The sequence below is a fragment of the Centruroides vittatus genome, unplaced genomic scaffold (genome assembly GCF_030686945.1).
Source record: "Centruroides vittatus isolate TY-2023 unplaced genomic scaffold, ASM3068694v2 contig_1276, whole genome shotgun sequence".
In the NCBI taxonomy this organism is placed as follows: domain Eukaryota; kingdom Metazoa; phylum Arthropoda; class Arachnida; order Scorpiones; family Buthidae; genus Centruroides; species Centruroides vittatus.
The window spans coordinates 817,613-831,689 of NW_027120815.1; the positions used below are offsets into that span (position 1 = coordinate 817,613).

General features: G+C 25.4%; 1 protein-coding gene across 2 annotated transcripts in view; it reads right to left on the bottom strand.

Annotated features, from left to right (window-relative positions):
• Nucleotides 1-14,077, bottom strand: part of LOC136988955 (pre-mRNA-splicing regulator WTAP-like) — a 139,703-nt gene that overhangs the window by 58,107 nt on the left and 67,519 nt on the right. For both annotated transcript variants that reach the window (XM_067286974.1, XM_067286979.1), the window contains exon 6: nt 13,559-13,737. In XM_067286974.1, the coding sequence (XP_067143075.1) occupies nt 13,559-13,737 (179 nt within the window). The remainder of the gene's footprint in view (nt 1-13,558; nt 13,738-14,077) is intronic.

A 14,077-nucleotide genomic window follows, 5' to 3' on the forward strand; every position in this document is an offset into this window, starting at 1 on the left:
GTTCAATTTTCAGTTGTATGTATTTATAGAATTTGTTATATTTTTGTATATTTTGAGTCTTTAACGAAATGTTCTAACCGTTTTAAAATCAAATTTGTTATTGCATATTCATTTGAATATAGAACGATTCAGAGAATTGATAACCTGATGATGGCCTGTTGATCAGGTTGAAAACGTTCGTTTAAAGCAATAAAATAGATTCTCAGCAATAAGGTGTATGTGTTATATAATATTCAAAGAGTCTGAGTATATGTTGAAGAATGTTATGTTGTTTTACCAGAAGACAATTCATTGACTTTTTCACTTCACTATATTGTTGGTAATGATTAAAAGTTTTGAAAGAAAAAACAAAATAATTAAAATACATTTATAAATTTTTTTTTTAACTTAGACAATTGATGAGAATGTTTGTGATTACAATAAGTGGGTTATTTAGTTTATATGTTCAACTTTGCTCAAATGCAAAGTTAAACATATTTTTATTGACAAATATAGAATAAGAATAAAGAAAACTCTCTATCAGTGTTAACAACTTTAATTCCAATAGTGTTTGCTTCATTCTTATTTTTTTTATTGACACCTTACATCAGAATTTTCAAAGTAACAAAGCTTTGAAAATGCTTATCAACAGTTTATACCAATAATGAGCAGAAACTTTTTCTGGTTATAGGCTATAGAACTCTGTAGACTTCAATTTTGCCAAGTACCAACATACTCCATAATATCCAGTACAGTAGGCACTAAAATAATATATGCTAATGATATACAAACTAGTAATATATAGTTTATTTTTTTCATCAGTCTAGTTTGAATGTTCTTTGTCAAGAATATCAAATTACTTAGAGTTACATAATGACACAAAGAAAAAGTGGGGAAATAAAGTTATGATGTCAAAATCCTGAGGGCCACAAATTAGAACCTTGTGGGCCTCCCTTGAGTTGCTTATGACTAGTCTATATTCAACACCTATATTGTAACTTTTTAATTTTATTAAGTGCATTACAGTGTTTATATAATTTATAGAATTTTTCTGTTGAAACTGTAACAGTAGAATAATAATCCTTTTCAATTCTATCATCATAACATTTAAATGTATTAATTTGTTTGCAAGAGCAAAGTTTGAACATGGTTTACCTATAACTTTTGTTTTGCAGAGTTTTAAGAAACTTTACATATTCTTATACCTCTTTGCACTGAGCATTTCAATCTAGATTGTGATCAAGGTCCATTTGATGACCTTGATAACGTGCCATGGTGCAATCTCTCTCAACTGTTTCAATCTTGACTGAAATGAGGTTCATGACTTATTGCTAAGGTCCAGATTTTTGGGTGCCACATGATTTTTGATAAGATAACAATTATTGAGATAAGATAAAGATTTTTGTTTCAAATAGCATAATGTAGATAAAGATTTTTGTTTCAAATAGCATAAGCTTAATGAAGTACATATGCATAATTTATGATATAAAGTTTTGATAAGTATGAACCAGAATTTGAAAATAAATTACAATTACAGTTACATAATATACTACAAATTATTCAATAGAATACGAACAATAATAATTAAAGCCAAACAACTGCTAGATTAGATTTGGCCATATTACTGCTATTATAATTAAATACTAAGTAATCTGGCTTGCAGGTAGGCAGTAGGTGCCCTATCTTGTTAAATTTAATAATTATAATTTATGAATTAATTTATAAATATTAATTTATAATGTACAGAAAGAATCAGCCTGGAGTTGGATTCAAACCTGCAACTGCCACTTACCATGCAGATGCATTGCCAATTACACTACCCAGACCTCAAACCAACTACCAAATTTAGATATAACCATACTGCTTACAGTATGATTATATCTAAATTGATAGTTCTGAAAGCAAAGGTTAGACAGAGATCCAAGTAGTGCAACTGGCATTTAGCCCTCATGGTAAGTGGCAGTTATAATACTTAGCTTAAAATTGTCACTTTTTCTGTCCAAAAAATTTAGAAACAGCGGTACTGGGAACTGATTAACTGTCACAAAATTTTTCAACAAATGAACAAAGCCCATGGGAGTAAAACTTCTCTAGTATTTAAATAACAAAAGTGACTCCAGACTTCAAAAGAAGCTTAATATTTTTCCTTTCAAACTTTTTCATGGATTGCAAATGGATGATATTTAAAGTAATATTTAAATTTGTGTTTGTGTATATTTCTATATTAATTCAATTGAAGTGTTTAACAAATAATGTAACATTTACTTATGCATTAATATAAATTATTTAATGCTATGCTTAATACAACAAACTATTTTATATTAAACATGATTTTTAAACCTATAAAATACTTCTGAACACATTGCATTACAACTTCAGAACTATAGATTTGGAACTTACTTTAATTTAAATTTGCTTAAACAATTGATTCTCCAATACATTAGAAGATTATCTCAATCTAATACTACTTGTTACTCGTTTTGTCATTAATCACTCATTGCCTACTATAAGCAACTGTTGTTTTAAGAATAATAAAAAATTTACATCAAGAAATTGGATATTTTTTTTATAATTAAATACTTTCAAAGTCAACTTTCTCTAGGTTCAGAAAATAAGATGATGATAAAAATTACCTCCAAAAATACTTATCAAAAAATCTGTGGCTCTTTGAAATTAATGATTTATTATTATTGAACTTAGTAATAAGTATTTAATAAGATTAAAAGTTTTCACTGTTACTTTTGCTTTATATGCATCCTAAATTAAAAAGAGTGAATAATAATCTTTTTTCCTTAAAGACAAGATATAAAAATTTAACAACACTAACATATTATGTATTATCTTTATTATGTATATTTTATTTTATGATAACTGTGACAAGCTTCTTAAAAATAATTCACAGACATTATTTATTTAAGCAACTAAAGGCAAAAACTTATCAACCCATTAAATTACCCTTTACCTAAACAGAAATTCAACATATGATAAACATTAAACAGGAAGGATGCAAAATGATTTGGATTTATATTATTATTTTATTATTATTCAATGTTGTTATTATTATAATGAACAGATAACAATGAATTCAATTAGAAAAGAAAATGGAGATGCATTTAAAAGTTTGAAATTACAGAGAATTATGTTTAGTACTTCATTTCTTCAGCATATTGAAAATTTATCACTCTCAAAAAAAAAACTCAAAAGTTTTTTTACATGTAAAATCATATAAAAAACACCTGACTGACTTATTAGTAACACTCATATATATAATTTACAATGCAGTAGCTATAAATAATTTCATAATCAGAGCATGAAATTTTCATATTTCAACAAATTCTTTTTATTGGATCAGCAATAGCAATTTAAAATAATATTAACTTACATTTTTCATGGCTTTCATAAAGAATGCCATAATAATACTATAATACTGTATGTTTAAATTAAAAATAATACCTCTTTGTATAAGAAACTATGGTTTCATTTTTTTAAATATACACAAATAACTTAAAACTATTAAACCATGTTAATAATACTATTATATTTTAAAAGTAAATAATTTATTAAAGTAATTATCTTATTACTATTTAATACTGGAATTATAATTTATTTTATACTATCAAAGACAAAAGTATAACTCACCACAATCTGTTTCATAAATTTTCATTCTTGCAGAATTATTCCACTTTAATTTCAAGACACATCAAACTTCATTTGTGTCATACCTTTCACAAACTGACGTGAAAGCTTTCACTTTTTAATTTGATTGAATAAAATAAAAATGATTCTTGACTTAACATTTATCGTATTTTTTGTCTTGTAAGATATACAATTGTATTGGATGCATAAATATTTCACATTGATTTTTAGAAAAAAGATATTCTACTTAGTATAAGATGCATCCTGGTTTATAAAATTTTATATCTAAAAGTGCATCTTATAAGGCAAAAAATACAGTATTTATTGTAATAAGAAATCAGATCTGCTTTTGCATTACTTTTACCAGCTATGTTCTTGAAAAAATAAGTTTGATAATGACAAAAAAATAAATAAATATGGAATATATGAAAGTATGTTAGTTAATAATAAAAAAAAAATGCAAAACTTTTATATCTGAATCATTTAGACTTTCAAGCAAATGAAAATATGTTGAAACCATATACTCAAATAATTAAAAGTATTTGTTAAACAACATATTTTGAAAACTGAGTACAGAACAGGTTACATTATATTAGATATAAAATAAATTATAAATGAACATAAAATAAATGTTGAACAAAATTTCTGTATTTAAAACAATAAATCCATTAAAAAACAAAGTTTAGAAGATAGTTTAATAAAACATTATATACAAAGCATTTTTATTAATAATAATAATATGACTTGAAACAATTTTCATAAAATATGATAGCACTTGAATATCTAAATTAATAATCTAATTTCAATTAAAATTAAATAAATAAAATTAATGTTTCTTTCTAAAAAATAATTTCAAAGAAACTTAAAATACTAAATTCATCACTATCACCCGTTCATGTTTCCTTATTGATATTATATTCGAAAAAATAAAAAAAATTAATGAAGTTATTTACTCTTTCTTATAATATAAAAATATATCTAAGTAATGCAGAAATAATCACAACAATCACAAATAAACAACATCTTTTTCTAATGTTTTCATTAAAAATCATTAAACAAAAAAACTGCCAAATTTGTAAAAAAATTTACATTTCTATGAATGACAGTAATCAATCCACAACATTCGAAAAGTAAGAAGTTTCATCAAGATGTTAACCTTGGAAACAAATTTTATCTAGAATAAATAGAATACATACCTAAAAGTAAGTAGAATGTAATTTATAAATTATTCTAACAAAAAGTAAATTCATTCACAAAGAATACAAATAATGAAACAAGACAAAGGAAGATGGAATAGTTTTCATTATAAACAGCAATAGTGTGTGGTATACGAATGTGCAAAAAAAACCAATAAACAATTACGGATCATGTTTAATTCTAATTATTTTAGTGACAGTCAAAGAGTTTTCCAAAGTGCAAAATGTGAATCAAGGAAAAACTGCACTCTAAGATATCAAGATGCAATCAATGTACAGCTGAATTTGCTTTTGCTATCTATTTGGTGCTCAAAAAAGCACTGCTAAGCAAGTCATTCTTTTTCTTGCAAGCTGAACATTAATTCAAATGATATTCTTTCTGGAAATCCAGTTTTAATTGTATAACTACACAAATTGCCAAGTAAAAATATGACATTTCATATAGTCACATACAGCTTAATAGAATATTTATACTAGTCATAAAAGTAAAGAAATTGTAAAATAAGCAGCCAGTGAAAGTATATTATACCTATTCATAAAAAATTGAGTGTTTATCCAGTATAGTTTATTTCAATATTTTCACAACTGGTCCATAAGAAAATACCAATACTATATTTTTAGAGCTGCAATTAGCTATAAATGATTATTTTTAAAACAATGACTATGCAATTTTATTTATAACTTAATATACCCATATATTGAAGAGATTTAAACAATAAAGTGAAAACAATGAATTAATTAAATTCTGAATTTTAATTTGATTTTAAGGAAATTAAGGAGGACATCAAAAGCAAAAATTAATTATAAATCATTATATAAAAGATTCTCACAAATTAAACTTAAAATGAACTAATGCATGTGCAGACATCCCAGTATCAGATATTTTTTGTACATTATTTAATATCTTTATAAGGTATAATATTCTATAATATCCAACAATTTCTTTCAAAATTTAAAATATCAATAAATTAGCTAATTAATTCAGTAGTTATGAAATGTTTTAATTTTAATATTAGTGTTCTGTGCCATTTTTAATTAGTTTAAGTTTACTGTAAATAGTAGTACTATATTTGATATATGATACTTTTCAAAGTATCTCATTCTATTTATTACAATTATTTATTAAAACATGTACTGAGATTATAATAATCAATCTATTGATCAAGACTGTACATTGCTTATTGACAAATAGTTATTCACTTATCAGAATTCGATATTCAGTTCGTGAAACAAAAAGTTTTTGGTAGGATTAGTATATATTATAAGAATAAATTAATGAACTAGTATATTTTCTTCACTTTAAAAACTATTATAATAAAATAATAAAAATTAAAGATAAGTATCTCTATCCAAACTATCTCAAATATAAATTTTATAAACATGCAACATAAGGATAAATGTAAAGTAAATCCATCTATCTATCTATTAACAATAATTCACTGAAGAAATCATGAAAATATCAATACAGAAATTTTACTAAATAAAAAGTTATCTACCTTTCCAAAATCTCTCTAAATTATTAAATTATAATTATAGCTTCTTAACTTTCTAGGTCATAACTTTGTATGGTTTAATTAGATTATTACAGAAATGTGGAAATAGCTGCTAAGTTATTATATGACAGAAGATATTCGTGTAAGAAAAATTTATTATTAAAAACAAAAAAGTTTTACTATTCCATTAAATAATTATCATAATTAAATAAAATAAATCTATGTTAAGATATTTCAGTTTTTAAATGTTTGTTTTTTATGTTTTATGTTGAAAGGAAATAAAAATATATACAATATACCAAGTTTCCACTTAAACATCTTTCTAGGGGCAAAAGAGATCTTTCTAGCAATGGTTAGATTAAGTTAGGTTGTGTAGACTGCAGAGGACACAAATACACAGGATATTTCATACTATGACATTCACCCATTTCCTTCTCACTCCTTCTCACTGCAACCAGGACATGCAGATGTTGCACAGCAATTTGTGTGGTCAACATCATGTCAAATTTACAACATGACAAAACAAATCCTTCAGCATATTTTACAGACTGACAAGGCAATGTTTTTCTGGGATGAGTGTATGTTCATTACAATATGCACCACAAGGCAGTGTGTGCTCCACAATGCATGCAACTTATACAACACTAAATGCACTTTCTCCTAAACATCTGATGTGGAATTTGGAATGAAGAGCTTTTTGTCCTTTATTAATGATGACACACTGAATAGTGATTGATATCTAAACATTGAAAACACAATGGTAGACAAATGGCACAACTACAGGCAGGTTTGGTACTAGCACAATGGCATGCCACCACATTCCCAGAGAGACGTGTGTCACCTCAATCCCAGAGAGACAGCTCACAGAGTGATTTGGATAAAACAATATAGCTTTGTTCCATGGTCACCACATTTTCCAGACATGACTCCTCCGGATGTTTTCCTGTAAGGTCACCTAAACGCATCAGTGTAGGATGCACTCCACTGAATGATGTCGGCAACTGGAGAGACGTATAAGACAGACCTTTCAAATGATGACATCAGGATAGCTACATGTCATCCCTGATACCACACTCATGTCTACGTCTTTGTGTTGCTACTAAATAAGGTCATTTTGAATATGTTCTCTAACAAAAAGATGTTCACTTTTTGTATTAATTTCTGCAATTTAGTCTTTATTCTTTATGATCAAAAATTATTTATACATTATGTTAAACTATCTCAAATTGATTTCCTTTTTACTGCTGGAACAAGCATGAACCACTGGCATACACTTGTGCAGTACTGAAAAGATTGCTTTTTTCTCCTGGGGTTATGTTTAAGTGGACACCTTGTATATATATATTACTTTCATGTCTGTTATAGAATATAACAGACGAAAAAGTATGTTGACTGATCAAATTATGTTTTTGTTCCCCTTGGTTTTGCATTTCTCAATGTTTTGACACTCTATGAGCCCAAAAATGTAAATGTACATTTATATACTGTTTAAAAATACTTATATGATAAAGCACATATGTAATTATGAACTTGTATACATATGTTTGTATTATAATTTACTTATAATTAGAGAATTTGATGAAATAGGAGATGCCCAATTGATAAATTATGTTTTAATTTCATAGAGTTAAATAATTTACTATTTTCCCCATTTATAAGGTGTTCTGTATTAAATACAGCATTAAAGGGGAAGTTCACTGATCAATAGATCAAATGTAAACTTAAAAAATATCTTGTTCTCTTTTTTTAATTAAATTTTTACTTCAAAAAACAAAGCGAATTTAAAAATTCCTGATAATAAATACAGAAAAGATTTTTTTTTAAATTCAGTAAAATTAAACTGGTTACTTTCAAACGATTTTGTTTCAAGTTAATTTTTGAAGCAGCTTTAATATCTTACAGATTTTGTATTTTATTCAATTTAATAATTAAAAAATATTCAAATTAATTATTACAATATAAAATATTAAGCAATGTTAATAAATTAATATTCATACTAGGAAACTATTATTAACAAGATAAAAATACAAGCTATAAATTTTAGAAACATTTAGAAATTTAGATATGAATTTGGTATTTTTATAAATGATGTACACAATTACAATACTTTGCTATCAGTAGTACAAAACTATTTCAAGAGTTATTGCAGGTACAACAATTATTTTCTAAAAGTTATCATCTTACTGAACTACTAAAATTTCCTAGGTAGTCGAAATATTCAGTGAAATGGTTTTATTACACATGATATTACTTTAGAAAAATGACAAATTTTCTGAATTAAAATGTAACTAGAGATATGACTAAATTTAATTATTAATGATACAAAAAATGTCACAATCACTAAAAAATTTATATATTTTTGATAAAGATGACTTTTCTACCAATTTTAAAAATTTTTAGTAAGTAAATTAGTAAATGTTTTTGTAACTTAAATTTCCTTAGATTTTTGATGAATACAATAAAATTATAATATGGGACAGTAAATAGTTAAAATTTAAAATATGAATTTTAATGGTTTCTTCTGTTTGCTTGTTCATTTAAAAATTTTTTATAAAAACTTTTGTCATCTATAGAAGTACTATTTTTCTGCAAAGAAACCACATTCCATATTTCTACATTATTTTGAATGACATATCTCAATAAAACTGATCAGATCATAAAAATCAAATAGCCAGTATAAAACTAATTCAGGCAAAATTATAATATTTGACTAATTTAACAAGTTCACTGGTTATAAAAAATATTATATTTTGATCATTAAATTGCTAAATAAACATTAAGCGTTTGACTAGTTGTTTAATTTCAAAAATCTTAAAAAAAAAAAAAAAAACAATCTTTCTATATTGTCTGCTTGGCCCTTGTTTATAAATAGGACTTATTATACTGGCATAGTTTCTGATTAGCAGAGAGAGGAAGTTTTAGTCAAGAGTCAAAACAAAATATACAGATTATTTTCATCTGTATATTTTGTTTTGACTTTTAACTAAGACTTACTCTGTTCAAATCAGAAACTACAGGGGTATAATAAGTCCTATATATATATATATATATAAACAAGGTCCAAGCAGACAATATTAGAAACAAAAAAAGAAAAATATTAAGGACATACAGATAAAAAGAATTAAAAATTCCTACTGATTTACTAAAAACTGAATTATAACTAAATGATGTACAAATACAAAAAAAAAAAAAAAAGAATCTCTATGGATTATCCAAATTATGTAAATATATATAAAAATTAGTCTCAAAATAGTTAACATAATTAACATCATGCTCATATACTAACTCTTTAAACACAAAATCAATTAAAATAGACTCAATCTATTTGAAACAAAATCAGCTGATGGAAAAGTTGTTTGACTGATTTTGTTTTATAAATTCCCCTTGTAATTTGATGGGTCCAGATACATGGAAAGAAAAACTTTTCAAGCTTAGAGTTAGACAAAAATTGTAGTTTTAAATTTCTTCAGACTATTTCTTCTTTTTTCAATCATCATTAAATTATTTAACCATTAAACCCTACCTTCACTAGAAAAATTCTTCAAATGACTAACAAATTTAATAGTCTGTTTCTAAATTTATTAAGTAACTTCAATGTTCTATTAGAAACTTGTTTATTTCTGTAATAATATACTATTTCTTTTTCAGATAATAAGATATATTTTGAAATATATTTGTTAATAAATAATATTTATATTATCTGAATATTTTTTAACACTGATTTTGTAAATTTTGCACAAAGTTGTTATAGTATAATATTTTATTATTATTTACTACTGGTAATAGTAGTTTTTGTAACTATTTAGTATTAGTAACAATAAAAATATGTGTCCAGCAACGTTCCAGTCAGTGTTGTGGGGTTAAGGTCGTTGTTTCGTGTCTCGGATGCGCAAATTTCTTTTTCTTTTTGCAAGTGAACTATAATGATGTCCATAAAAAGATAACAATAGCAGTTTAAACTTTAGTTATGTTCTTACCTCCAAAGGTTAACTATTGCAATGACTTCATATTTTTTTAAATTATTCTCTTAAAATTTTCATCACTGATAATCCGTAGATATATCCAATAACAATGCAGGAAAACACTACATTTATGTTACAAGTAGGAGTTCCCATCGAGAGAAAGAAGGCTGCTTGAAAAAAGGCAAAGAAGTTATTGGGTGAAAAATTAATCATGCTGTCAAGATTGCAAGTGGAAAGGAAGAAAAGTGGAACGAATTCCAAGCATGTATGTTCAAGAATAAAAATGTAATACTTAGAATATGAAATTACATGAAATTGAAAAATGTTAGGAAACCTGGAAGAGGAAAACCGTTCGAAGAAGTCAAATCATTTGTGACGGAGGGAAAATGTGAGGAGGCAGTAAATGCGTTTAAGAACAGGAGTAGACAGCGGGAAATATGCAGAAAGCCTGAAGAAGGACCTTCAAGTCCAGAAGAATCTACAGAGTAATTACAAATATAAGAAATCTATACATGTATTTTTCAATCATGAAACTGTTGTAATAAATGAAAAATAAATTGACTGAAAATTGAAAATAATTAAAAAAAAAAAAAAAAAAAAAAAAAAAAAAAAAAAAAAAAAAAAAAAAAAAAAAAAAAAAATATGTATTCAAAAGTGATATTCAACAAATATAGTTATTAATGTTAGAATTAAAAATTACTGAAATGCCATCAATTCAAATAAATAAAAAGTTTGATAATGTGAGACAAAAAAATAATCAATGCTTATTACTATTTGCTATTTGTTAATATCTTGAATATGAACATGCTTTATATATCACAAAGTATGAAATCACTAAAATGTCAAATACAAATGGATGCAATTTTAAACAATCCAAATCTTCTTATATCATTTTTTTATAAGATGATATTTCTGTTTGTTATATGATGTTAAATATAATTGATATCTAAAAAATTCAGATCTGATATTTGAAAAATTATCTGGGAAATGCATTTCTTCTCAAAATACAACAATAAATTCTGAAATGTTTTGTTAACAGATAAAATTTATCAACTATATGAGAGCATTAGTAACAGTTCACCTAAAACATAATAATATAATAATAATAATAATAATAATATGCTATAAACAAAAAGTAACAAATAACATTTTTGATCGAGTATTTAAATTATATTTGTATAACAACAAAAATATAACATTCAAAACAAAACTGAGATTTAAAACTCAAAAAGTTAAAAAGCTACCTTTTCCAAATTAATTTTACAGATATTTAGACTTATTTATAAATCAACCATTGTATATATATGTAGTATGTGTTCTATAATAACACTAAAATGATAACATTTCTCAGATCAGTCATATATCAGTTAAAAACAAAATGTATGAATCATTTCAATATCTAAAACAATTAATTAACTAGTATATTTGATTGTTATTATTATTGAAATTTTCTAAACTAAAACCTTCATTAAAACAAGAGACAAGTATTGAGAAAGAGGGAAAAGAGAATGAGAACATGACAAGTATTGGAAAACAGGGAATGAGAGAATGAGAAAGGTGAACAGAAGTAATTGCACAAAATTTACAGAAAATTTTGAGGAAAAAAGAAACTGACGGTAATCAGTGTTTCTACCTAGCATTATATTCGAGCCTCAGAATAAAAAGAAAGAAAGAAGGTAATTTAAAAAATAAATAAGACTGGTATGAAAAGCAACTTCTAAAAATTCTTACTTTGAATTTAACTATTTAAAATACTTTCAAAACAATTCACACAAGTTTAAAATTAGTTCAAAAATTTAAATACTGTAATATTCTAAATTAAATAAGACTGAACAAATAATATCCTAATCATTCAAACTGTTAAAAAAAGTAATAATTATCTATTATATTAATTTTTAAAATTAAGCTATACAGTAATTTTAATTTAATATCAAAAGCATTGTGTTATCAGCAGTACCAATACTTAATCTCGTAAATAAACAATGTAAATATTGTACAATTGACTATAATAAATGAATTATATTTTTAAAAAATCTTTCAAAAATTCTATAAATTTTATTAATTTTGGAATGTTTTAAATGAAATGAAAGATCATGATAAAATGACTTAAGTAGCAAAGTTTTTTTTTTAATTATTTAAAAAAAATTTTAAGAGCCAAACATTTTATATAGTAATCAATAATAAACAATCAAGTAGGTTTTTAATAAAATATTTAAACTTATTTAGTAGCTGTCAATTTCTTATTTCAAGAAATTAACAGCTTTCATATTTGATAAAATACTCAAATAGACACAACAAATTAAAGTATGATATTAATAATGGAAATAATCATATATAAGCATATTAGTATTTAAAAAAAGTTAAATATATTGCATATGATATTTAAAATTCCTAAATTAATTAAGAAGTTGAGATTATATTAAGCAAATTAGATCATTAATTATTTAACTGCTGAAATATATAAAAAAACAATTTAGATAAACTGGAAAATTTGAATGTATTTATTATATAGAAAGGAATATGCAATGTCGCTGTTATGCAATGCTGTAAGTAAACGTTATTAAATATAGTGTATTTTTCTTTAAATCATTATTATTATATTAACTAATGTAAAGACTGAGTTTATATCAATAAATACTTGGCTCTTGCTTGGAATATAAAAATAATGCTTTGGCAAATTTTGAATAAATCTGATAAAAAGTTTATTTCTACTAAAAAAATAATAATCACAAACTAAAATATTCTCATACCAAGAATTTACCCCACTTTTGAAATTACAGACAACTGTCCCTTTTTACAAAATTTCCTATATTCTGTCCTTCTGTAAACTCCTGTATTAAACAGGATTTATTTATACTCAGTCTTTCATATTTGCTTTGAATCGAGTAGCTTGTTTAGCAATTCTTGCAAACAGTTTTTAGATAACCCTCATCTTGTAGGGAAAAAAAGCCTAGGGTTGGAGAATAAACTTTCAGTCATTTGTCCTCTGAGGACACAGTCAATATAGTTCCTTACTGCATGAACAGCAATCACACATCTGAGGAACTGGGGCTCTCAGTCATGTGACAACCCCTCCAACCTGAGCTTCTCAATGCTGATGCTAATTCCATTGACATGTTAAGGGTGGACTGTAGTGGCTCCAGGAGCAGAGAAAGAACCACAAGAAAGAGTCTGATAAGTTCTATTTGAGTCATGATAAGTTCTATTTTGAGTCATGATAAGTTCTATCATGAGGTAAATAAAGTTTGGTAGTGGTAGCAGTAGCTGCCTGAAGAGGTTGCTGACACCACACCTGTCAGGGGTGAATTTCCATGCGCTCAGTTCATTCTGAGTTTCCTCCAGCTGTGCTTTCACGCCATCCAATTCCTTACGCATTTTCTCAAACATAAGATTCACTGCTGGGTCCAGAAGTGCCGATCGGAGTTGGGCTACACTGGATATCTGTCCCTGTTTTAATTCTTGTATTTGATTCTGAAAAAAATTCAATAAAAATTAATTTTATAATATGTGTGTTTTGATAACAATTAAATTATTTAACTCAATGTAGCATAGTGCATTCCAATTGATGAAACCTATGAAACAAAATAACATTTTAATTTATTATAGACTTAGAAATATTATATTTGAATAGATCAATAGTTAAATAAAATTTGTATAAAAATGTAATTTAAACACACACACACACACACAGTTGAACTGTAATAAGTCAATACTTCAAAGGCTATAAAAACTGTCCACTTATCCAATGTGTATAAAGTAAACCAAACTGATAAGGAAATAACAATAGTTTTTTTCAGATTAGAATGATGTA